We start from the raw sequence: 27,881 nt of genomic DNA on the forward strand, positions 1-27,881 counted from the left end.
ATGGGTCCGAAGAGCGCTCCTGGGTCAAGCGGAGCCTCATCCTGGACCCTTCCCTCCTCCGGGACTTCTACAGGGAGCATCCTGATCGGCCCAGTAGGTCACCTGGGGGCTGCCATTGGGGGGGGGGGGGTACTGTTGTGTGTCGTCCTGGTTCCTGCCCTCTCTCTCTCTTTCTCTCTCTCTCTCTCTCTTTTCCCAGGTGGAAGCCCTTGTGGAGCTGATGAGCACACCTGCTTGCAATCTACATGCCTCCATATATGCCCTGGTTCTTCACCTCATCGGCGCCAGAGACTCAGTGTTCACAACCTGGTACCTGGCCTCTCAATTTCCGTATTGAGCCTGTCTGTCTGCGTTCCATCGCAGTGTTCTTTGATTCGCTGTTTTCTGCATTCCACACATCTCTGGTCATCTGTAGTTCTGGGCTGAGTGATTGTAGCAGCCCTCTCATTGCCTCCTCTTCCTCCACAGTGACCTCATCCTCCATCAGCTCCCCAGGGAGCCACCTGGACCACGGACCACTCAGCAGTTAATTTTATGTTCTTGAGTGTTGTTTACTGTTCTTTTGTACTTTACATCTGTTTATGCTTATTTTATGGATGAAGATGGACAGGAGTCTTCCAAGAGCTGGCTGCCTGTCTAACCTGAACGATGTAGGGAGAAGGAGCTGACAAACAACCTGATGGTCACTCTGTCAGAGCTCCAGCATTCCTCTCTGGAGAGAGGAGAACCTTCCACAAGGACAACCATCTCTGCAGCAATCCACCAACCAGGCCTGTATGGTAGAGTGGCCAGACGGAAGCCACTCCTTAGTAAAAGGCACATGGCAGCCCACCTGGAGTTTTCGGAAAGGCACGTGAAGGACTCTCAGACCATGAGAAACAAAATTATCTGGTCTGATGAGACAAAGATTGAACTCTTTGGTGTAAATGCCAGGTGTCATGTTTGTCACATGCACCAGTCTTGTGGCATCATATTCAAGAAGACGTTGAGGCTGTAATTGAATAAATGAATGAATGGATTTATTTGGCACACAGACTCAACAATAACAAAAAACTGATACACAAGACAATTCCACAGTGATATGTGTGACCAAAAGGGGGTGAGCAGAAGCAAAGCTTATAAACGCCCACCCCTTATATACATACAAACATACATATATACTCATTACCAACCCCCAGAGCAAGCACACAGGTGACAGTGGTAAGGAAAAACTCTCTCTGATGTATTGAGGAAGAAACCTCAAGCAGTCCAGACTCTAAGGAGTGACCCTCTGCTTGGGCCATGCTACAAACACATTTAACACAACACAAACTCAAATCCCATCATCATAAACATATCTAGTGTAGATACATACATATATACATATATACACATACCTACATACACCTACACATACTTACATACATATGCAATGCGTGTGATTTTATACTACATATTTACAAGATAGAAAAACAAAGTGCACACAACTAAACATGATCAACAAAACACCCTAACCCTCAACACCCTTCCTCCTCCCTAGACCTAGAAAAAACATGCGCCTATACCGCTACTTAAACTGGTTCATGCTTGGACATTGCTTGAGCTCCACCCTCAGTCTGTTCCATATCCTCACTCCGCAAACAGAAATACAAAAACCTTTTAATGTTGTACGTGCCCACTGATGTTTTAAGTTAAACTTCCCCCTCAGATTATAATTCTCTACTCTATTAAAGAACATGTTTTTTAATATTTCCAGGAAGTAAATTGTTTATTGCTTTATACATGATTTGTACTGATTGAAAATGAACCAGAGCAGTAAATTTTAGAATTTTTGATTTCAAGAATAGTGAATTTGTGTGGTCTCTATAACCAGTATTATGAATTATTCTTATAGCTCTTTTCTGCAGTATGAATAATGGTTGTGTCGTACATTTATAATATTGCCCCAGACCTCTGCACAATAGTGTAAATATGGTAAGATCAGTGAGCAGTAGAGAATGAGGAGTGAGTTGTGGTCCAGAATGTACGTATTTTACTTTGTTCAGAACTGAAATGCTTCTTGACAGTTTGCTCTGTATGTATTTTATATGAGACCTCCAGTTTATTTTATCATCAATTATCACCCCAAGAAACTTAGTTTCATATACTCTTTCAATATCCACCCCCTGTACTTGTAACTGCACTTGTATGTCTTTATTATAATTGTCAAATAACATATATTTTGTTTTACTTAATTTTAATGATAATTTGTTTCTGTCAAACCACATTTTCAGCTTTCCCATTTCTGTAGTGATGTTCCTGAGTAGTTTCTGCAAATCCCCCCAGAACAAAAAATACTTGTGTCATCTGCAAATAATACTAATTTTAATATCTTAGACACATTAAAAATATCATTTATATAAAACCCAATATTGACCCCTGTGGGACACCACAAGCAATGTCCAAGCATGATGATGTATATTCCCCCAACTTCACAAACTGTTTTCTTACTCAAATAACTTCTCACCCAGTGCAACACTAATCCCCTGATCCCATACCGTTCAGGTTTATTGATTAATATATCATGATTGATTGTGTCAAAAGCTTTTTTAAGGTCTATGAATATTCCAACTGAATGTAATTTATGATCTATGACATTTGTGATCTCCTCAACTGATTCTATTAATGCCAGTAATGTTGAACTATTTGCTCTAAATCCATATTGACTGTCAATAAGTAATTTATGTTTGTTTATGAATTTATCTAATCTATTGTTGAATAATTTTTCTAATATTTTGGAAAATTGTGGAAGCAAAGAAACAGGCCTATAGTTTGTGAAGTGTTGTCTATCCCCAGTCTTATACAGCGGTACAACTTTGGCTATTTTCATTTCATTGGGAAATTTACCGGTTTGAAATGACAAATTACAAATATATGTTAATGGTTCTGAAATCCCTTCAATGACCTGTTTTACAACTATCATGTCAATTTCATTTAAATCAGTAGATGTTTTGTATTTGCAATTGTTAACAATATCTATTATTTATTTTTCTTCCACTGCTGTGAGGAACATTGAACAGGGATTCCTCTCTGTAAGATTATCATTCCAGTCCTCAGATAACAATGAATGAGGAATTTTTTTTTCTGCCAAGTTAGGTCCAACATTTACAAAAAAATTATTAAAACCATTAATCACCTCATTCATATTTTCCTGTCTAATATTGTTATCAATGAAATATTGAGGATAGCTCTGTTGTTTGGTACCATTTTTAATAATGCTATTTAATATATCCCATATTTCTTTGATATTATTTTTGTTATTATATAATATCTTACTATAGTATTCCTTCCTACATACCCTTATAATATTAGTTAATTTATTTCTTATATCTATTTTCTGCCTCCTTAGTCCTTAGTTTGAAGGAATGAATTCTTTATATAGTGTATTTTTCTTTTTACATGCATTTTGTAATCCTTTCGTCAACCATGGTCGATCTTTGAATTTTTGTTTTTTACCGTATTGTTTTATTGGACAATTTGTTTCATATAGTGATGTAAATATTTTTTAAAAAGCTCCATATGCTCTATCTACATCACCTTCACTATATACCTCTTCCAAGTTTTGCATCCGTAAGCCATACTTCAGTGTATTCATCTTTTCCTCTGTCCGCTCTCACCTGTATTTGAGTTTTTCCTCTGGCTGATTCCTCCAGTGGTTTCTATTATAAACAATGAAAACTGGTAAGTGGTCACTGATGTCATTGATTAATAATGCACTCACTGTATTGTTTTCAATATCATTGGTGAATATATTATCGATTAAGGTGGCACAATGGGATGTAATTGTACTTGGCCTAGTGATTTTTGGATATAAACTCATGCTGTACATTGTATTGATAAATTCATCTGTTATTTTATGCCTGTTTGGATTAAGCAGATCAATATTTAAGTCACCACAAATGAAGACAACTTTTTGATTGGTTTTTGAGAACATTTCTTCCATCCAGTCAGTGAATGCTTCAATACTAGAACCTGGTGCTCTATATATACAGCTGACTATTACATTTTTATTTTTTCCTTCACATATTTCAATTGTTATACTATTAAATAACTATATAAATAACTATACAATAGTTATAATTGCTGCCAAAGATGCATCAACAAAGTATTGAACAAAAGGCTGTGAATACTTATGTACATGTGATTTTTTTTTAGATTTTTATTTTTAATACATTTTTTTCAAGTAAAAAGTTTTTTGGTAACACTTTACTTGAAGGTATTGTCATAATAGTGAAATGGCACTGTCATAGCTGTTATATGAGACAGTCATGAATGTGTTCATAAACATTATGTCAACATCATAAATGTTTATGACTGCTGTCATTAAGTGTCATTTGGTTTTTGTAATGACAAGTTGACAAGTTGGCATACAACTGAAGACTAAAAAGGCCAAAGACAACTTCTGGTTGTGTTGCTTTGATTAAGATCAAGCTGTCGTATTCAAGACAACCCAAAAAATATCAACTTGTCATTTCAAAAACCGAATGACACTTAATGACAGCTGTCATAAACATTTATGACATTGACATAATGTGTTATGTGTCGACGCGGGTTGAGGAGCGGACCTGCGTCTGACGGAACCCAGCGCTAAAATAACCAGAAAGCGGTTCCAATAACAAAACAATTTATTTTTCCACCCTTTGGTGCATAACAACGTGTACAAACAAAAGCTGCGTCAGTCTGGCGGAGTGAAGGATGGCACGCTCTCCAGCGCCCAAAAGGATCGAAGCCCGGCGCTTCTGGACCCACGTTTACCACCAAACACCCCCCAGGTGGACACGACAAACCGACTCTCTGCGAAGGATAGAAAAGGTGAGGTAAGTCAGCAGCTACAACTAATATCCTTCAAAAGGCACACACTATCAGCAACACATTCAGGTCTGTATTTAAGCTTTATGTAAATGAGCAGCTTCTCACAACAGGTGGAGGATCATCAGTCCGCATGCCACAGCAGTGAGAAGCGAGCTGCACAATTCTCACCAAAGTTCAAATATACTGCATAACAAAATACCAAGTTACTATTAACAATTAGTCAAACAATTAATCACCGCTGATGTGTGCTGACAGCATGTGTCCCTCACCCTTCCTCCTTCACAGGCACGATGTGTCAAACCCAGGCGCGGTCCTCAGCGTCTCACAAACGAACATCACAAGGTCGAGTTCCCGGCAATTCTGCTTGAATCACACATGACTTAAATGCAGAACGCCATCTCATTATCTGCTTCAGCTGAAAGTCTTTAAGGTTGCACGTGAGCAACATCCACAGGTGCTGCTCATCATGTTGATGAGGGTGAAGGACTCTTCTGCCAGCACCTTCTCCACAGACAATAAATCAGTTTGCATACCACCTGGAGAGCAAAGAAAAGAAAAGAACACCAAAACGTCCAGCCACACCCCCCCAACACACAACAATAATGTTTATGACAAGTTCATGACTGTGTCATGTAACACTTATGACACTTGAAAGTCAGTGTGTATCTGTCAAAGATGTTCTGCAACAACTGTCCTGACAATATTAAAGTACTTGGTATGTTAGTCCCCTCGTTGCCCCATCCCCGTAGAGACGGTGCCTGCTCCCAGACCACCAATAACCAGCAAAAATCTATTTAAGCATAAAAATTCAAAAAGAAAAAATAATATAGCACCTTCAACTGCACCACAGACTAAAACAGTTAAATGTGGTCTATTAAACATTAGGTCTCTCTCTTCTAAGTCCCTGTTGGTAAATGATATAATAATTGATCAACGTATTGATTTATTCTGCCTTACAGAAACCTGGTTACAGCAGGATGAATATGTTAGTTTAAATGAGTCAACACCCCCGAGTCACACTAACTGTCAGAATGCTTGTAGCACGGGCCGTGGCGGAGGATTAGCAGCAATCTTCCATTCCAGCTTATTAATTAATCAAAAACCTAGACAGAGCTTTAATTCATTTGAAAGCTTGACTCTTAGTCTTGTCCATCCAAATTGGAAGTCCCAAAAACCAGTTTTATTTGTTATTATCTATCGTCCACCTGGTCGTTACTGTGAGTTTCTCTGTGAATTTTCAGACCTTTTGTCTGACTTAGTGCTTAGCTCAGATAAGATAATTATAGTGGGCGATTTTAATATCCACACAGATGCTGAGAATGACAGCCTCAACACTGCATTTAATCTATTATTAGACTCTATCGGCTTTGCTCAAAAAATAAATGAGTCCACCCACCACTTTAATCATATCTTAGATCTTGTTCTGACTTATGGTATGGAAATAGAAGACTTAACAGTATTCCCTGAAAACTCTCTTCTGTCTGATCATTTTTTAATAACATTTACATTTACCCTGATGGACTACCCTGCAGTGGGGAATAAGTTTCATTACACTAGAAGTCTTTCAGAAAGCGCTGTAACTAGGTTTAAGGATATGATTCCTTCGTTATGTTCTCTAATGTCATATACCAACACAGAGCAGAGTAGCTACCTAAACTCTGTAAGGGAGTTAGAGTATCTCGTCAATAGTTTTACATCCTCTTTGAAGACAACTTTGGATGCTGTAGCTCCTCTGAAAAAGAGAGCTTTAAATCAGAAGTGTCTGACTCCGTGGTATAACTCACAAACTCGTAGCTTAAAGCAGATAACCCGTAAGTTGGAGAGGAAATGGCGTCTCACTAATTTAGAAGATCTTCACTTAGCCTGGAAAAAGAGTTTGTTGCTCTATAAAAAAGCCCTCCGTAAAGCTAGGACATCTTTCTACTCATCACTAATTGAAGAAAATAAGAATAACCTCAGGTTTCTTTTCAGCACTGTAGCTAGGCTGACAAAGAGTCAGAGCTCTATTGAGCTGAGTATTCCATTAACTTTAACTAGTAATGACTTCATGACTTTCTTTGCTAACAAAATTTTGACTATTAGAGAAAAAATTACTCATAACCATCCCAAAGATGTATCGTTATCTTTGGCTGCTTTCAGTGATGCCGGTATTTGGTTAGACTCTTTCTCTCCGGTTGTTCTGTCTGAGTTATTTTCATTGGTTGCTTCGTCCAAACCATCGGCATGTTTATTGGACCCCATTCCTGCCAGGCTGCTCAAGGAAGTCCTACCATTATTTAATGCTTCAATCTTAAATATGATCAATCTATCTTTGTTAGTTGGTTGTGTACCACAGGCCTTTAAGGTGGCAGTAATTAATCCATTACTTAAAAAGCCATCACTTGACCCAGCTATCTTAGCTAATTATAGGCCAATTTCCAACCTTCCTTTTCTCTCAAAGATTCTTGAGAGGGTAGTTGTAAAACAGCTAACTGATCACCTGCAGAGGAATGGTCTATTTGAAGAGTTTCAGTCAGGTTTTAGAATTCATCATAGTACAGAAACAGCATTAGTGAAGGTTACAAATGATCTTCTTATGGCTTCGGACAGTGGACTTATCTCTGTGCTTGTTCTGTTGGACCTCAGTGCTGCTTTTGATACTGTTGACCATAAAATTTTATTACAGAGATTAGAGCATGTCATAGGTATTAAAGGCACTGCGCTGCGGTGGTTTGAATCATATTTGTCTAATAGATTATAGTTTGTTCATGTAAATGGGGAATCTTCTTCACAGACTAAAGTTAATTATGGAGTTCCACAAGGTTCTGTGCTAGGACCAATTTATTCACTTTATACATGCTTCCCTTAGGCAGTATTATTAGACGGTATTGCTTAAATTTTCATTGTTACGCAGATGATACCCAGCTTTATCTATCCATGAAGCCAGAGGACACACACCAATTAGCTAAACTGCAGGATTGTCTTACAGACATAAAGACATGGATGACCTCTAATTTCCTGCTTTTAAACTCAGATAAAACTGAAGTTATTGTACTTGGCCCCACAAATCTTAGAAGCATGGTGTCTAACCAGATCGTTACTCTGGATGGCATTTCCCTGATCTCTAGTAATACTGTGAGAAATCTTGGAGTCATTTTTGATCAGGATATGTCATTCAAAGCGCATATTAAACAAATATGTAGGACTGCCTTTTTGCATTTACGCAATATCTCTAAAATCAGAAAGGTCTTGTCTCAGAGTGATGCTGAAAAACTAATTCATGCATTTATTTCCTCTAGGCTGGACTATTGTAATTCATTATTATCAGGTTGTCCTAAAAGTTCCCTAAAAAGCCTTCAGTTGGTTCAGAATGCTGCAGCTAGAGTACTGACGGGGACTAGCAGGAGAGAGCATATCTCACCCGTGTTGGCCTCTCTTCATTGGCTTCCTGTTAATTCTAGAATAGAATTTAAAATTCTTCTTCTTACTTATAAGGTTTTGAATAATCAGGTCCCATCTTATCTTAGGGACCTCGTAGTACCATATTACCCCATTAGACCGCTTCGTTCTCAGACTGCGGGCTTACTTGTAGTTCCTAGGGTTTGTAAGAGTAGAATGGGAGGCAGAGCCTTCAGCTTTCAGGCTCCTCTCCTGTGGAACCAGCTCCCAATTCAGATCAGGGAGACAGATACCCTCTCTACTTTTAAGATTAGGATTAAAACTTTCCTTTTCGCTAAGGCTTATGGTTAGGGCTGGATCGGGTGACCCTGGACCATCCCTTGGTTATGCTGCTTTAGATGTAGATTGTGGGGGGGTTCCCATGATGCACTGTTTCTTTCTCTTTTTGCTCCGTATGCATCACTCTGCATTTAATCATTAGTGATCGATCTCTGCCCCCCTTCACGGCATGTCTTTTTCCTGTTTTTTTTCCCTCAGCCCCAACCAGTCTCAGCAGAAGACTGCCCCTCCCTGAGCCTGGTTCTGCTGGAGGTTTCTTCCTGTTAAAAGGGAGTTTTTCCTTCCCACTGTTGCCAAGTGCTTGCTCATAGGGGGTCGTTTTGACCGTTGGGGTTTTTCATAATTATTGTATGGCCTTGCCTTGCAATATGGAGCGCCTTTGGGCAACTGTTTGTTGTGATTTGGCGCTATATAAGAAAAAAGTTGATTGATTGACTTTAAAAGACATTACAAGAATAACAAAATTATGTGCTATAGTTGAAGACTTAGGTCTATAGATTTGACATGTATGTACATGTATACATGTATATATCTGTGTATGTATGTATATATGTATACAGTGGTCCCTCGTTTATTGCGGGAGTTACGTTCTAAAAATAACCCACGATAAGTGAAATCCGCGAAGTAGTCAGCGCTATTTTTTGCAATTATTATAGATGTTTTAAGGCTGTAAAACCCTTCACTACACACTTTATAAGCCAGATTTGGCGCAGCTCCACAAAGCAGACAGGAGGGTGGTGTGAGTGGCCCACTGCTGCGTTTATCGAGCCTGCAGACTCAGTAAGCACATCAGAGGCAGTGAGAGCAATCGCGGTGATGCCGACCGGTGCCGCGACCGGCTTGCCTGGTAAGGACGCAGAACACAATGTGCTGTTAAAAAAAAAAGCATGCAAAATTGCACTTAAAAAAAAAAATCAGCTAAACTGTGAGGCCGCGAAAGGTGAACCTCATTATAACGAGGGACCACTGTATATGTGATTGCGTAGATATGTATTTATGAAATTTTGTTTGTGTGTGTACATTTCTTATTTTTTAGTATAAGGGGTGGGTATTTATAAGCTTTGCTTCTGCCCTCACCCTTTCGACCACGCGGGGCCTTTGTAAAGTTGCTTTATGAATATTTTTGTTGTTGAATTGTGTGCTGAATAAACTCATTCATTCAATCATTCATTCATGACAGTCTTATGCCACTATTATAACAATATTTGTAAGTAAAGTGTTACCAGTTTTTTCATGTTGTCATTATGGGGTGTTGTGAGTACAATTTTGAGGGAAAAAATGAATTTACTCTATTTTGGAGTGAGGCTGTAACATCATAAAATGAGGCATGAGTGAAGTGCTGTGAATACTTTCTGGATGCACTGCGTCATTTTAGGCTTGATCAAGGCATTTTTTTAAATTTATTTATTTTTACTGATCATATTGACGTTATTAATCACGAATATCATGATTTAAGCATATCTGATCCCTCTGCAGTCCATTTTGTAATCAACATGTTGATGGATCTGATTGTCAGCACTCTATTCAGTGTTTTCTAGCTCAACAGCAGCTTTGCAATGTGTCTGGGGTTTCACTATCATATCGACACTCTGCTTTGCTTCAAATATGCACCACTCTATTGTCCAGGAACACCTTGTCTGGCTTGGTGTGTAGGTTTATAACCTAAATATATATTCTAAATTGCACTCAACATTCTGTTAAATGGCTCTCCAGTGGCTTCAAAACATCCATTATCATAAAGTTTCTATTTCATCATATACTTCACTTCTTTGTAGTTTCAGTACTTGTAGAAGATTTTGCTTTTTCTTTTTCTACCTTACTTTTATCACACATTTAACTAAAATGGTTAATGGACTGCATTTATATAGCACTTTTCCATTTGAATCAGCAGCTCTAAGTGCTTTCCAATGATGCCTCACATTCCCCCACATACCGATGTCAGGATGCTGCCATGCAAAGCACTGACTGCACACCGGGAACAATTTGGGGATTAAGGACCTTGTCCAAAGGCCATGAATGCTTTTCCAGCCTGACGGGGGTTTCACCTAGCAGCCAGAAGTAACACACCGTGAAGACCACATCCCTCTTTCAGTGAAGTGAGCACTACTTAAGTGATCAACGTTTTTGGGTTCATCTTTTTACTCTGGACCAAAACTCATAATCAGTGCTTTATTGATTTAAAATGCTAACAGTATCAAAGGTGAATGGCCTATTTAATTTTATGGCATTGGGCAATCAGAAATACTCAGAGTTGCCACTGAACAGGTGAAAATGTCATTAGGTGTGTTGCAGCATGGAGAGTGTCTCTGCAGAGGTGAAGGTGCGCATATTTACCTTATTAATTAAATGAAAAAACATTTTTAACGTGACTGCTTGTAGCCATTTACCTTACCCGCCGAACCCCCAGCAGGCGCTACTGTCACACTGACACTGTATTGAGACACATGGTACTGAAGAGGGGCTGGCCGTGACTTCAAAGACTCAGAATTCCCCTTTAATTGCATGATGAAAACCATTATTCCAGTCATTATGGAGAGATATGCTAATTAAACACACAAGAAACAAAAATGGAATGAGTCATTGAGTTATGGGAAGAATAAATGTTCTACTTCTGAACATTACAATACAAAACAAGGGTGTGTCTGTGTTGATCATGACAAAAGCATTCTGTGCAAGAACTGAGTCAAGGCCTTCACTCACAGTAGACGTCAAGCTGAAAGTCCCACACTTGATGATTGCCCTCATGACACTTATCAGCCAAAGGTGTAATTATACATGGAGTATTATAATCACTAATTGCAAGTTACAGTGAACGTTGCATTGCATGAGGAAGTTATAAAACTGCAGCAGTAAATACGTGTGTGTGTGTGTATCCCCATGTCCAACGTGCTAGTATATATATATACTAGCACGTTGGACATGGGGATCCATGGGCTCTAGATTGGGTAGTGTTTATAAAATAGGTAACTGACATTTTTCAATGGTGGTAAGAAATTTTGTAAACTTTCTATGATGAGTTGGAATGGCATGTGACTCCAAAATGTTTTTAGAACCTTAGACCTCAACAGTTTTTTTTTTTTGAGGAAGAACAACCCTTTTATTTCCTGTTAATTATGTAACTTTTTAATCTTACTTTACTGTCTCAGTGTATTTATAAATTGTTTAGGTTCTTGCTATCATATACACACTATTGTTATTATTATTATTATTGTTATTATTGTTGTTATTATTATTATCAGAATTTTTATTATTATTATTTTATGTTATTATTCTATTTTTCATTTGATTTTTAAAAGGACTACAGTGAAAATATGTGTTTTCACTGTTTCCATGTATTTTTAATGTATTTACAATGATATTATGTACGTACATTGAACTTAATAAAATCACGCATGCAGGCACGCATACATGTACACAGACACCACATCGCTTGTAATATATAGATGATTTATCGCCTCCTACTGGAATAGCATGTGACTCTAGAGTGTGATTGCCAATGTCCATTGTTCAGTGTTGTTGCTAATATCCATAGTTTCTTCAAAAATATTGGTCCTATCAATGTTCCGTTTTGGCGGCATTCAGCCTTGACCCAAAATACATAAGTATACCAAACGGCAAATGTCAGCTTCGTAACTGAAGTTATACACAAGCACGCATGCACACATGTACAAAGGCTACTTTACTTTTAATATATTGTGGTGAGCTGCGCAGAAGTATGAAAACTGAGGCAGAGCATTTTATGTTTTCTGCATTCTGCCTCAAGCAGGTGCTTTAAATTTTACACACCCACATACAGAGACAGTGGTGGAAGAAATCAAATGCACTACACTTTCCACTTGATTGAACTACAAAAAACACAATAAATCAATAACACTAACAACACTGTTAAACTAACATGAACAACAATCACAACATTTAAAATCTTAAAACCCCAAACTCCCACAGTGCATTGCAGCACAACCTCCATTGTTCAGTGTTGTTAGCTACTATCCCTAATTTCTCCACAAATATTAGTCCAACCAGTTTTCCGTTTTTGCAACATTCATCCATGACCCAAAATACACAAGCATACCAAACTGCAAATGTCAGCTCTCCCCCAGTTTTTCTGTGATCAAAGTTATACACACACGTACACAGATGCCACTTCACTTTTAATATGCCCCCTGCCCCCAGCAAATATGATGTTGGATTGATACACAACTGTAAACCTGCTCCAGCAACCTGTCCATTCCAACCATTCCGACCTCGCAACTGGGTGTTGGCCAAGAAACTCTGCAGGAAACACTGGCGTTCTAAGAGGTGGCATGACCCATTCCAAATCTTGCTAGTCACCCACACTGCAGTTAAAGTCAGGGAAAAATCTATGTGGATTAATGTATTGTGCTACAAGCCTGTTCTATCCCTGTGTTGCCCACTGGACAGCACTCCCGCCCACCACCACACCCCACATTGACAGATCCCTGAATACTGACAACCTCCCCACACTCATCTCTGCACTGTAGCAGTAATTAATTACAAACTCCTATACATTTGCAGTAGACTCCGGATGGTGTATGAACAGCAGTAACTGCCTGCACCACAATGAACTGCTTTGCTAATCACTGGAGAGTGATCAAAAAAGTGACAAGCCCACCAATAGTCGTTAATTTTATGTTCCTGATTATTGTTTGCTGTTCTCTTGTACTTTACATCTATTTATGCTTGCTTTCACAGGTGTATGGATGAAGATGGACAGGACACTTCCTATAGCTGGCCACCTGTCTACACTGAGCAATCAGGGTAGAAGGGCCGGGAGGTGACCAAGAACACGATGGTTCAGTATTCCTCTGTGGAAAGAGGAGAACCTTCCCAATCAGACCTGTATGGTAGATTGGCCAGGCACATGGCTATTAATATATTATATTCAGGGGTGCACATAACTGGTACTCATGGTGCTTGTGCGAGCTAAAAATAAATGATGCGTAGCATAAAACACAAGGGAAGTGCTTCATAAGAGGAAAGCAATGACAGATTGTAGGAAAAGTGTTTCACTCTGCTGTGCATCAATGATGTTATAACTCAATGATGTTTTATATATATATATATATATATATATATATATATGTACCTCCTTTTTGCTGTCTGATCTGTATGTGCGTAGAATCAGTAACGCTTGTATAGTAGTGTTCAGAATAATAGTAGTGCTATGTGACTAAAAAAATTAAGGTTTTGAGTATATTTATTATTGTTACATGGGAAACAAGGTACCAGTAGATTCAGTAGATTCTCACAAATCCAACAAGACCAAGCATTCATGATATGCACACTCTTAAGGCTATGAAATTGGGCTATTAGTAAAAAAAAAGTAGAAAAGGGGGTGTTCACAATAATAGTAGTGTGGCATTCGGTCAGTGAGTTTGTCAATTTTGTGGAACAAACAGGTGTGAATCAGGTGTCCTCTATTTAAGGATGAAGCCAGCACCTGTTGAACATGCTTTTCTCTTTGAAAGCCTGAGGAAAATGGGACGTTCAAGACATTGTTCAGAAGAACAGCGTAGTTTGATTAAAAAGTTGATTGGAGAGGGGAAAACTTATACGCAGGTGCAAAAAAGTATAGGCTGTTCATCTACAATGATCTCAAATGCTTTAAAATGGACAAAAACCCAAAACAAAACAAAACAGAGACGCGTGGACGAAAACGGAAAACAACCATCAAAATGGATAGAATAACCAGAATGGCAAACGCTCACCCTTTGATCAGTCTGGAGTTACCTGTAAGTGCTGTGACAGTTAGAAGACGCCTGTGTGAAGCTAATTTATTTGCAAGAATCCCCCGCAAAGTCCCTCTGTTAAATAAAAGACGTGCAGAAGAGGTTACAATTTGCCAAAGAACACATCAACTGGCCTAAAGACAAATGGAGGAATATTTTGTGGACTTATGAGAGTAAAATTGTTCTTTTTGGGTCCAAGGGCCGCAGACAGTTTGTGAGGCCACCCCCAAACTCTGAATTCAAGCCAAAGTTCACAGTGAAAACAGTGAAGCATGGTGGTGCAAGCATCATGATATGGGCATGTTTCTCCTACTATGGTGTTGGGCCTATATATCGCATACCAGGTATCATGGATCAGTTTGGATATACTTGAAGAGGTCATGTTGCCTTATGCTGAAGAGGACATGCCCTTGAAATGGGTGTTTCAACAAGACAATGACCCCAAGTACACTAGTAACCGAGCAAAATCTTGGTTCCGAACCAACAAAATTAATGCCTCGCAGATGTGAAGAAATCATGAAAAACTGTGGTTGTACAACTAAATACTAGTTTAGTGATTCACAGGATTGCTAAAAAAGCAGTTTGAACATAATAGTTTTGAGTTTGTAGCGTCAACAGCAAATGCTACTATTATTGTGAACACCCCCTTTTCTACTTTCTTTTACTAATAGCCCAATTTCATAGCCTTCAGAGTGTGCATATCATGAATGCTTGGTCTTGTTGGATTTGTGAGAATCTACTGAATCTACTGGTACCTTGTTTCCCATGTAACAATAAAAAAATATACTCAAATCCCGGATTAATGTTTTTAGTCACATGGTAAATGGTAAATGGACTGCATTTATATAGCGCTTTTCCATCTGCATCAGACGCTCAAAGCGCTTTACAATTATGCCTCACATTCACCCCGATGTCAGGGTACTGCCATACAAGGCGCTCACTACACACTGGGAGCAATAGGGGATTAAAGACCTTGCCCAAGGGCCCTTAGTGATTTTTCAGTCACGCGGGGATTTGAACCCAGGATCTTCTGGTCTCAAGCCCAACACCTTAACCACTAGACCATCACCTCATACCATGAGCAGGAGGGGCATGTTGCTGTCACTATAATTAGTGCTAATTACACAAAGAAGTTTAATGAGGGTGTGGTGAAACCTATTAACCCCATCAAGCAATTAAAATACAATAAATCAGTAACACTAACAACACTCTTAAACTAACATGAACCACAATAACAACATTTAAAACTCCAAAACCCTGAACTCCCATGGTGCATTGCAGCACAACATCCATTATTCAGTGTTGTTAGAAACTATCCCTAACTTCTCCACAAATATTAATCCTGTCAGCTTTCAATTTTCACAGCATTCATTGACCCAAAATACACAAGTATACCAAACTGCAAATGTCAGCTCTCCCCAGTTTCTCTGTGATTGAAGCCATAAACACGCACGCATACACATAGACAGAGACCACTCGGCTAATCTGATTTTTTTTCAATTTATTTTCATTTTATATAGCACCAAATCACAACAAAGTTGCCTCAAGGTGCTTCACACAAGCTGAATTCTGTTTTTTTTTTTTTTTGTCAGACATCAACATATATGTGAGGAATTTTTCTGATGTAGTTTCAGACTCATCCAATGAGGATGCTGCTTACAGTTGAACAAAAAGGGAAACTGCTGGAATTCTACTTTGAGAACAAATCGACTGTGCAAACCCAACGGCAATATCAATCTCAATTTACAGTTAGAAAAGCTCCAGACAGAAAGACAATATGTAGGATTGTATAGAAGATTCAACCTGATAGAACTGTTTATATTAACAAAAAAGGGAGATCTGGCAGAACCAGAGGAGTGGTGCACATATTGAGCACATCTTGTCAATGCCAAAACTCTGACAAACTGAGGTGAAATTCAAAGTGAACACCAGAGATAAAATTCCCTGAGATACAAGGGCTGTCAATAAAGTAACGGTCCTTTTAATTTTTTTCAAAAACTATATGGATTTCATTCATATGTTTTTACGTCAGACATGCTTGAACCCTCGTGCGCATGCGTGAGTTTTTCCACGCCTGTCGGTGACGTCATTCGCCTGTGAGCACTCCTTGTGGGAGGAGTCGTCCAGCCCCTCGTCGGAATTCCTTTGTCTGAGAAGTTGCTGAGAGACTGGCGCGTTGTTTGATCAAAATTTTTTCTAAACCTGTGAGACACATCGAAGTGGACACGGTTCGAAAAATTAAGCTGGTTTTCAGTGAAAATTTTAACGGCTGATGAGAGATTTTGAGGTGATTCTGTCGCTTTAAGGACTTCCCACGGTGCGAGACGTCGCTCAGCGCTCTCAGGCAGCGTCATCAGCCTGTTCAAGCTGAAAACCTCCACATTTCAGGCTCTATTGATCCAGGACGTCGTGAGAGAACAGAGAAGTTTCAGAAGAAGTCGGTTTCAGCATTTTATCCGGATATTCCACTGTTAAAGGAGATTTTTTTAATGAAAGACATGCGGACGGGTCCGCGCGTCGGGACACAGCCGCCGCGACGCTCCGCCACAGGAAAACACCTCTGTTGAAAGCCTTAAGGACAAGTTGGAACATGTCCTGCCTGTTAAACAATTTCTCATATACTCACTCCACTGAAAGCCATCAAAAGCCGCCTGGATTTAGAATGGTTATCAACACGGAGGTGTTTTTCCTGTGCCGCCGCACCGCGTCGGCTGCGTCCCGACGCGCGGATCCGTCCGCACGTCTTTCATTAAAAAAATCTCCTTTAACAGTGGAATATCCGGATAAAATGCTGAAACCGACTTCTTCTGAAACTTCTCTGTTCTCTCACGACGTCCTAGATCAATAGAGCCTGAAATGTGGAGGTTTTCAGCTTGAACAGGCTGACGACGGCGCCTGAGAGCGCTGAGCGACGTCTCGCACCGTGGGAAGTCCTTAAAGCGACAGAATCACCTCAAAATCTCTCATCAGCCGTTAAAATTTTCACTGAAAACCAGCTTAATTTTTCGAACCGTGTCCACTTCGATGTGTCTCACAGGTTTAGAAAAAATTTTGATCAAACAAAGCACCAGTCTCTCAGCAACTTCTCAGACAAAGGAATTCCGATGAGGGGCTGGACGACTCCTCCCACAAGGAGTGCTCACAGGAGAATGACGTCACCGACAGGCGTGGAAAAACTCACGCATGCGCACGAGGGTTCAAGCATGTCTGACGTAAAAACATATGAATGAAATCCATATAGTTTTTGAAAAAAATAAAAGGACCTTTACTTTATTGACAGCCCTCGTATGCTTTAAGATGACGTATGATAGATATCAGTATCCAAAAGTGTATAGATTTTCTATGGCTTCTATGGCACTTTTTTGGGACACGATGTACTTGGCTTTACAACATACCATGGGCAGGAGGGGCATGTTGCTGTCACTACAATTAGTGTAAATTAAACAATGACGTTTCATCAGGGTGTGGTGAAACACATTAACCCCACCAACACTGCACCTTTAAATGCCAAAAGACATTTATATAATGACTAAGACATCCTGTTCTTATTGAAGAAAGTTTTGCGAGAGAATGGCACCTTGGACGCTCTGGATGTTCTTGACATGCTTCATTCTCATCCCTCCGGGTAAAATTCTACATTTCCCTTTATCTTAAACTTATATACCAAGCTATTCATTATTATTAAGTTTACAATTTACTCAAATCAGATATTTCAAAGAACAGTTATTACCATTTTCAAACTAAAAACGTTACTATTGTAAAACTGAAAAGTTTGCAAGGTCATTTCATCTTTATAGTAAGGCAGCTAGATAATTAGAAACTCCTAAATGTGGCAGATGCACTGCTTTCTAACTGGGTAGTTATGGAAAGAACATCAGATAGTATTTCTCTGACAACATCACACTGACAGTTTAAATCCATTTTCACCTTGTGTCATTGTTTTTACAAATTATCACTATTAATTTCTTCTACTTTCGGCTGCTCCTGTTAGAGGTCGCTTCTGCAGATCAATCATTTCCATCTCACCCTGTCCTCTGTACCTTCCTCTGTCCCACCACCCACCTTCATGTCCTTCCTCACCACATCCATAAACCTCCTCTTTAACCTCCCTCTTCTCCTGCCTGGTGGCTCCATCCTCAGCATCGTTCTCCCTATATACCCTAGGTCCCTCCTCTGCACTGTCCAAGCCATCTCAATCTCACCTGTCTGACTTGTCCCAAACTGTCTCACCTGAGCTGTCCCTCTAATATGTTCATTCCTAATCCTGTCCATTCTCGTTACTCCCAAAGATACTCACAACATCTTCAGCTCTCTAAGCCATACAACATAGCTGGTCTCACTACTGTCTTGCAAACTTTCCCCTTCGCTCTTGCATATATTCTTTGATCACAAATGACTCCTGCCACCTTTCTCCACCCACTCTGCACTCTCTTCTTCACCTCTCTACCACACTGTCCATTACTTTGGACAGTTGACCCCAAGTATTTAAAGTCATCTACTTTACCACTACTATACCACTTTTACTCCTTGTAACCGCACTATTCCACTGGGCTCCCTCTGATTCACACACATGTACTGTCTTGCTCCTACTGACTTTCATCCCCTTGCTCTCCAGAGCATATCTGCTCTCCAGAGAATATCTCCACCTTTCTAGGCTAGACTCAACCTGCTCTTTAGTCTCATTACAGATCACAATGTCATCTGCAAACATCATAGTCCACTGAGAGTCTTATTTTATCTCATTTGTCAACCTGTCCATCACCACTGCAAACAAGAAAGGACTGATACTTGCTGTAATCTCACCTCCACCTTGAATAAATCTGTTATTCCTACTGTGCATCTCTCTGCTGTCACACTATCCTTGTACATATCCTGCACTACCCTCATATACTTATCTGCCACTCCAGACTTCCTCATACAATGCCACAATTCTTCTCTTGGAACCCTGTCATAAGCTTCCTCTAAATCCACAAACACACAATATAACTCCTTCTGGCCTTCTCTGTACTTCTCCATCAGTATTCTCAGAGCAAAAAATTGCACCAGTAGGCTCTTCTCGGCATGGAACCATATTGCTGCTCACCAATCTTCACCTGTTTTCTAAGCCTAACTTCAGCTACTCTTTCCCATATCTTCATGCTGTGGCTGACCAACCTTATACCTCTGTAATTACTGCAGCTCTGCACATCACCCTTGTTCATAAACAAGGAACCAGCACACTTCCTCTCCACTCCTCAGGCAGAGGAGATTTTATTAAACAATCTGGTTAGAAACTCCACTGCCATCTCTCCTAGACATTTCCATGTCTCCACTGGAATGTCATCTGGACCAACTGCCTTTCCTCTCTTCATAGCTGCCATTACTCCATCCTTATTTATCCCTTTACTTCCTGATCTACTCTCTCCACATCTTCTAGCCTTTCCTCTCTCTCATTTTCTTCATTCATCAGCTTCTTAAAATATTCCCTCCACCTTCTGAACACACTCTCCTCACTTGCCAGCACATTACCATCTGCATCTTTTTCCACACGAACCTGCTGTGCATCCTTTCCAGCTCTGTCCCTTGGTCTGGCCAATTGGTACAAGTCCTTTTCTCCTTCCTTACTATTCAACTTCTTGTACAGCTTGCTATATGCCTTTCCCTTATCTTTTGCCACTTCTGTTATTGTCTTACACCACATCTTCTTGTACTCCTGTCTACTGTCTTTATCTCTCTGACTATCTCCAATTCTTTTTCACAATCCTCTTTTTCCTTATGCTTTCTTGGACATCTTCATCATCAAGTCTCCTTATCTTCCTTCTACTGTCCAGATGTCACACCCAGTACCTTCCTCACTGTCTGCCTCATCACATCTGCAATACTTTTCCAGTTGTCCAAAATTGCTTCCCCTCAGCTCAGTCCAGTGCCTGTCTACATATAAGGTTCCACAGTTGACAGTGCATGTTAGAGCACAAACCAAGCATGAAATCAAAGGAATTGTCTGTAGACCTCAGAGACAAGCTTGTCTCAAGGCACAAATCTGGGGAAGGGGAAAACATTTCTGCAGCTTTGAAGGTCCTAATGAGCACAGTGGCCTTCATCATCCTTAAAGGGAAGGGGTTCGGATCCACCAGGACTCTTTCTAGAGCTGGCTGCCAGACTAAACTGAACTATTGTGGGGGAAGGGTCTTAGTCAAGGAGGTGACCAAGAACCTGACGGTCACTCTGTCAGAGCTCCAGCATTTCTGTGTGGAGAGAGGAGAACCTTCCAGAAGGACAGCCATCTCTGCAGCAATCCACCATTCAGGCATGGTAGCCAATCTTTAACAAAGGCACATGGCAACTCGCCTGGAGTTTGCCAAAAGACACCTGAAGGACTCTCAGACCACGAGAAACAAAATTCTCTGGTTTGATGAGACAAACATTGAATGCTTTGGCGTGAATGCCAGGCATCATGTTTGGAGGAAACCAGGCACCACCCCTACAGTGAAGCATGGTGGTGGCAGCATCATGCTGTGGGGATGTTTTTCAGTGGCAGGAACTGGGAGACTAGTCAGAATTGAGAGAAAGATGAATGCAGCAATGTAGAGAGACATCCTGGATGAAAACTTGCTCGAGCGCGCTCTTGACCTCAGACTGGGGCAATGGTTTATCTTTCAGCAAAACAATAACACTAAGTACACAGCCAAGATTTCAAAGGGGTGGCTTTAGGACAACTCTGTGAATGTCCTGGCCCAGCCAGAGCCCAGACCTGAATCTGATTAAAGATCTCTGGAGAGATTTGAAAATGGCTGTGCAACAACACTCCCCATCCAACCTAATGGAGCCTGAGAGGTGCTGCAATGTACACCAAGCTTGTGGCACAATGTTCAAGAAGACTTGAGGCTGTAATTGCTGCCAAAGAAGCATAACAAACTATCAAGCAAAGTATGTGATTACTTAAGTACACATGATTTCTTTGTTTAATTTTTAATAATTTAGCAAAAATAAAAATAAAAACTTTTCATGTTGTCATTATGGGGTGTTGTGAGAAATTTACTCAATTTTGGAATAAGTCTGTAACATAACAAAATGTGGAAAAAGTGAAGCTCTGTACAGTAGTGTTCAGAATAATAGTAGTGCTATGTGACTAAAAAGATTAATCCAGGTTTTGAGTATATTTCTTATTGTTACATGGGAAACAAGGTACCAGTAGATTCAGCAGATTTTCACAAATCCAACAAGACCAAGCATTCATGATATGCACACTCTTAAGGCTATGAAATTGGGCTATTAGTAAAAAAAAGTAAAAAAAAAAAAGGGGGTGTTCACAATAATAGTAGCATCTGCTGTTGACGCTACAAACTCAAAACTATTATGTTCAAACTGCTTTTTTAGCAATCCTGTGAATCACTAAACTAGTATTTAGTTGTATAACCACAGTTTTTCATGATTTCTTCACATCTGCGAGGCATTAATTTTGTTGGTTTGGAACCAAGATTTTGCTCGTTTACTAGTGTGCTTGGGGTCATTGTCTTGTTGAAACACCAATTTCAAGGGCATGTCCTCTTCAGCATAAGGTAACATGACCTCTTCAAGTATTTTGACATATCCAAACTGATACATGATACATGGTATGCGATATATAGGCCCAGCACCATAGTAAGAGAAACATGCCCATATCATGATGCTTGCACCACCATGCTTCACTGTCTTCACTGTGAACTGTGGCTTGAATTCAGAGTTTGGGGGTCGTCTCACAAACTGTCTGCGGCCCTTGGACCCAAAAAGAACAATTTTACTCTCATCAGTCCACAAAATATTCCTCCATTTCTCTTTAGGCCAGTTGATGTGTTCTTTGGCAAATTGTAACCTCTTCTGCACATGTCTTTTATTTAACAGAGGGACTTTGCGGGGGATTCTTGCAAATAAATTATTGATTGATTGATTGAATAAACTTTATTGTCCCCAAAGGGCAATTTGTCTTGGGCAAAGTGCTACAGAGTTGCATTAAAAGACATTGACAAAGACAAATGACACAAAAACAGTTTTTGGGCGAGTAAAGTGCTAATGTTCTTTTGTGTTTAAGAGTTTGATGGAGGCTGGTACAAAGGAGAGTTTCAGCCTGTTGTTCCTGAGGCACTCTCAGTCTCCTCCCTGATGGCAGCAGACACATATTCAGGGAACAGCAGGTGAAATTAGCTTCACACAGGCGTCTTCTAACTGTCACAGCACTTACGGGTAACTGCAGACTGTCTTTGATCATCCTGGAGCTGATCAGTGGATGAGCCATTGTCATTCTGGTTATTCTTCTATCCATTTTGATGGTTGTTTTCCATTTTCTCCACGCGGTCCTGTGGGTTTTTTGTCCATTTTAAAGCATTGGAGATCATTGTAGATGAACAGCCTATAATTTTTTTGCACCTGTGTATAAGTTTTCCCCTCTCCAATCAACTTTTTAATCAAACTACGCTGTTCTTCTGAACAATGTCTTGAACGTCCCATTTTCCTCAGGCTTTCAAAGAGAAAAGCATGTTCAACAGGTGCTGGCTTCATCCTTACATAGGGGACACCTGATTCACACCTGTTTGTTCCACAAAACTGATGAACTAACTGACTGAAGTTGATTGGAGAGGGGAAAACTTATACGCACGTGCAAAAAATTATAGGCTGTTCATCTACAATGATCTCCAATGCTTTAAAATGGACAAAAAAAACAAAAAACAGATGCGTGGAAGAAAACGGAAAACAACCATCAAAATGGATAGAAGAATAAACAGAATAGCAAAGGCTCACCCACTGATCAGCTCCAGGATGATCAAAGACAGTCTGGAGTTACCTGTAAGTGCTGTGACAGTTAGAAGACTCCTGTGTGAAGTTAATTTATTTGCAAGAATCCCCTGCAAAGTCCCTCTGTTAAATAAAAGACATGTGCAGAAGAGGTTACAATTTGCCAAAGAACACATCAACTGGCCTAAAGAGAAATGGAGGAATATTTGTGGACTCTGATGAGAGTAAAATTGTTCTTTTTGGGTCCAAGGGCCACAGACAGTTTGTGAGATGACCCCCAAACTTTAAATTCAAGCCACAGTTCACAGTGAAGACAGTGAAGCATGGTGGTGCAAGCATCATGATATGGGCATGTTTCTCCTACTATGGTGTTGGGCCTATATATATTGCATACCAGGTATCATGGATCAGTTTGGATATGTCAAAATACTTGAAGAGGTCATGTTGCCTTATGCTGAAGAGGACATTCCCTTGAAATGGGTGTTTCAACAAGACAATGATCCCAAGCATACTAGTAACCGAGCAAAATCTTGGTTCCAAACCAACAAAATTAATGCCTCGCAGATGTGAAGAAATCATGAAAAACTGTGGTTATACAACTAAATACTAGTTTAGTGATTCACAGGATTGCTAAAAAAGCAGTTTGAACATAATAGTTCTGAGTTTGTAGCGACAACAGCAGATGCTACTATTATTGTGAACACCCCCTTTTCTACTTTTTTTTTTTACTAATAGCCCAATTTCATAGCCTTAAGAGTGTGCATATCATGAATGCTTGGTCTAGTTGGATTTGTAAGAATCTACTGGTACCTTGTTTCCCATGTAACAATAAGAAATATACTCAAAACCTGGATTAATCTTTTTAGTCACATAGCACTACTATTATTCTGAACACTACAGTACTTTCCAGATGCACTGTAAGTAGGGCTATTTGTCAAAATGCTGTTTCTTTATTCAACCACCACCACAGCTTAAAATGTGCATAACCATACCTATATCTCTTTCCTACAGAGTCCAGTGCTCAGGGTAAGTACTTCCTTCTCAATGTGAAATTAACAAATTGAATACTAACCAAAATACCATCAGCTTTGTGCATCATACGTATTTTCTAGGGTTACTTTATAAAATTATGTTAATGGTCATTTTCTTTCTTTTGAGGAACCATATCATGCTTTGCTTCTCCAGGAACACAGTTATAAATAATTAAAAATGAGATATTCTCTAAATCCTTACTGGAGTAAATGGGATTGTCAAAATTGTCAAACTGTTTATCAGTTCTTTTTGTCTGACAATATCACCAATTTACCACTGATAAAGTAGAGACAAGACAGATACTCTTTTGATGTCCTTTTTACTTTTGAAATTCAACAAATTTCTATTCTGTTGTAGAGCAGAATGTACATTTCATGAATTTTAGTAAAGATGTTGCCAGTTGGACATCTGACCTAAAATTATTGACAAACATATATTTGATTATTTTCTTTCAGGTTGTGGAATGGCACCTCTGAACCCTAGAATTGTGGGTGGTCAAAATGCAACAGCTGGATCATGGCCCTGGCAGGTCAGCCTACAGTTTGTTCAGAATGGTATGCAATTTCATTCCTGTGGAGGTACTCTGATCAGCAACCAGTGGGTGCTAACTGCAGCTCACTGTAATACAAGGTAAGAAAACCGATACTCATAATGATAAATCTGCCAAATAATGATACTGTAATCATTGCCCGCTCAGTGTATGATATAACTTATCTGTCTCTTTGATGTCCAGGCCAAACATCAGTTCCTGGATTGTGGTCATGGGCAGAGTAAATCTAGATATCCAAAGTCCTAATGAACAGAGTCGCACGATCTCCAAGTTTATGAACCATTCTATGGCCAACTCAATGTTTGACAATGACATTGCCCTGATTCAGCTAAGCAGCCCTGTCACTTTCACCGATCACATCAGCCCGATCTGCCTAGCAAGTAACTCCAGCAACTTCCACACCAACACCATGTGCTGGGCCACAGGATGGGGCAGAATCAGTAATAATGGTAAGTGTTTCTTCAGTCTTTAATCATACAACAAAGATTGCAGGGATATATATATATATATATATGGAATTCTTTTCAACACCATCATTCCCAGTGGCAAATTGAAAGTAACAGGATATTGGCCCAGCTGAAGCAATTACAAGCAGGTCAGGAGGACCATTATCATTAACTGCACCATGAAGGTTATGTGTTCACATCCCTCCATTGTTTGGTTTGCCATTCAACAAAATTAATCAAAAAGTACAACAAACAACAACAAAACCCTGATTGCCACCAAACATTAAGGGCTTGTTGTAAAAGTAATGTATAAATGGAGAAAGAATGCATCCTTATGAGTGATGTTACAGGCCTCAGGTTGAGTGACCTGATCACAGAAAATAAAAACATCCTGTATTGACAGGGAAGAAGAGACAGGAGTCACTTGTGTGTTTCTTCATGGCGGGCTCATAGCTGTCTCTTTTATTAAACAGAATCTCACAATTAAATTTACTTTATTGTTCTTCACAAAACTGTTTTACTTGTTAAACATACTTTATACATTCTCAAACTCAAATTACTGTCTCATATTCTTAATATGGCTTGAAATAAAATACAAATAAAGAAAACATACTTGTGTACTCAATTACAATTCCACTGCTTTAACCAAAACAATCATGTTTTTCTTATGTTTTTAACATCTTGAATCATGTTTTTCTTATGTTTTTAACATGTTGAATAGACTTGACTACACTGTAACTGCCCGGTCAAACACACACTCATACTGTACACATTAACCACAATACTAGTATTGTGTTTATGTGCTCTTTTAACCCCTTAACGCCTGAATTTATATAGCTGTATATAAAAAAATGTTCTGTGTGTGTTTTTGCCTTTAAGTAGATGGTAAATAATGTTGAGATTATTAATTTCACTTTTGCACAAAAAATAAATAGTAATTTTGGTATTTTGGTAATGACTTTATGTTATAATGTTATAATAATAATGGTATGTTGCAAATTTGCGACAACAGGCATACTGGTCAATTTGGTATGTTGCATATTTGAGTCAAATATTGTAGCATAGATGCGACAATAGGCGTTAAGGGGTTAACTGGACCCAAAACAGTAAGCTTGAACATTCACATAGCAAATTAATTCACACTGCAACTCTAAAATACCGTCACTCACAAACGCAAATGAAAATAAACGTACAGGAGCACTACAAGGCCTAATAAAACCATCGGCAGACCGCCATTTTGTGCCATTTTTCCTAATGGGGGAGAGCGGAGCTATTTCTCTTTAAGCTTATCACACTGTTTACATCACTATTTCTACATCTAAAACTTCATCTATACACTCCACGGGTTTTTAACAATCATTTAACTCGAATTGTGGTTGTTTGATACACTATACTAACCTGTATTGACAGGGAAGAAGAGACAGGAGTCACTTGTGTGTTTCTTCATGGCGGGCTCGTAGCTGTCTGGGGAACAGTGTTGCTGTGATAGATTAATTTTATTAAGAAACCGATAATTGATATTGATAATTTCATGAGGCAGCAAAACAGTCATTAAAAGCAGTTTTAGAATACACAATTAAAATCAGTCAGTTAAAACAGTAAAATTGGGAGTTAATCTATGAACAAATGCTTGAAATGTAAGACTCTTTCATCATTAATGATTTTAAAATTCATTTTGAATTACATTAAAACTGTGAGAGCTGTTAAAATGTTAAGTGCTAGGAAAGAGCTAAAAAATGGGTTAAAACAAGGTTAAAATGGCCATAAATATACAGGTCAGGTTATTTTATCTGGGATCCACCTGTTGAGCCTTCAGAGAGATTGATGGTGATTGATTAGTTATGCCTGCAGGGACCAGGAGGGGGAGCTCGCGGTCACGATGCTTCATTCTCAATGAAGCTGCCAGAGAGGAAACATTGTGTCTGAGCGTCTTTATTGATATTTCCCCCTTTCAGGTATGTAAAAAGTGTTTATGCTCTCTGGGTCATTCTGTATGGTAAATGGACTGCATTTATATAGCGCTTTTCCATCTGTATCAGATGCTCAAAGCGCTTTACAATTATGCCTCACATTCACCCCGATGTCAGGGTGCTGCCATACAAGGCGCTCACTACACACCGGGAGCAATAGGGGATTAAAGGCCTTGCCCAAGGGCCCTTAGTGATTTTCCAGTCAGGCGGGGATTTGAACCCATGATGTTCTGGACTCAAGCCCAACACCTTAACCACTAGACCATCACCTCAGTTGAAGACGCTATGTTTACCTTTTTACAAATAAGGACTTGATCTTGGAGAGACCATTATGTTTACATTTTACATGCACTTTTTCCTTTAATTTTCTCCACAAAGGAAGGACTTGATTTCATAAGTCTTTGTTTTTGAAATGTTTGAAAATATATCAAACTTGTTTACAACATTCTGTCTTGTGATTTTGTAAATGCATCACACTCTTATGTACATACAGTATGAGTAAACTTTAAGAATACTTTAAGGAGTATATTTTCAGTATATAAATAGTAAGCTACAAGTAATATGCCAAGCAAAATTAAAGTATAAAGTGTAAAATAGTGAAATAACCAATGTGTATAACAGTATACTTAAAGTATATGATAATAAACTCAAAATAGGGACTCAAAGTATACAACTAGTACAATGGCAGTATATCGATAAATGCACTTGTGGTATACTTTAAGCACACAAGAGGGATATACCAAGTACATTGATAGTATATAGATGAGTGTACTTGTATACTTTAAAGTGCACTTTTGCAAACTTTAAAATATACTTTTATAAACTTGAAATGTTCCAA

The 27,881-nt window shown here is 39.2% G+C and overlaps 1 protein-coding gene across 1 annotated transcript; it reads left to right on the plus strand.

Moving 5' to 3' along the window:
* Positions 1-27,036, plus strand: LOC117530590 (chymotrypsin-like protease CTRL-1). The gene is made up of 7 exons (XM_034193479.1): positions 1-93; positions 200-309; positions 416-525; positions 22,345-22,447; positions 24,528-24,707; positions 24,811-25,076; positions 27,029-27,036. The coding sequence occupies exons 1-7, from the start codon at positions 1-3 to the stop codon at positions 27,034-27,036; spliced, it is 870 nt and encodes a 289-aa protein (XP_034049370.1).
* Positions 27,037-27,881: the final 845 nt, after the last annotated feature.

The sequence above is a fragment of the Thalassophryne amazonica genome, chromosome 18 (genome assembly GCF_902500255.1).
Source record: "Thalassophryne amazonica chromosome 18, fThaAma1.1, whole genome shotgun sequence".
Taxonomy (NCBI): domain Eukaryota; kingdom Metazoa; phylum Chordata; class Actinopteri; order Batrachoidiformes; family Batrachoididae; genus Thalassophryne; species Thalassophryne amazonica.

Coding starts and splice junctions, on each gene's coding strand:
- LOC117530590 (XM_034193479.1), top strand. CDS start 1: ATGGGTCCGAAGAGCGCTCCTGGGTCAAGCGGAGCCTCATCCTGGACC. Junction 94..199: donor GGAGCATCCTGATCGGCCCA/GTAGGTCACCTG, acceptor CTCTTTTCCCAG/GTGGAAGCCCTTGTGGAGCT. Junction 22,448..24,527: donor ACATATTCAGGGAACAGCAG/GTGAAATTAGCT, acceptor TGATTATTTTCT/TTCAGGTTGTGGAATGGCAC.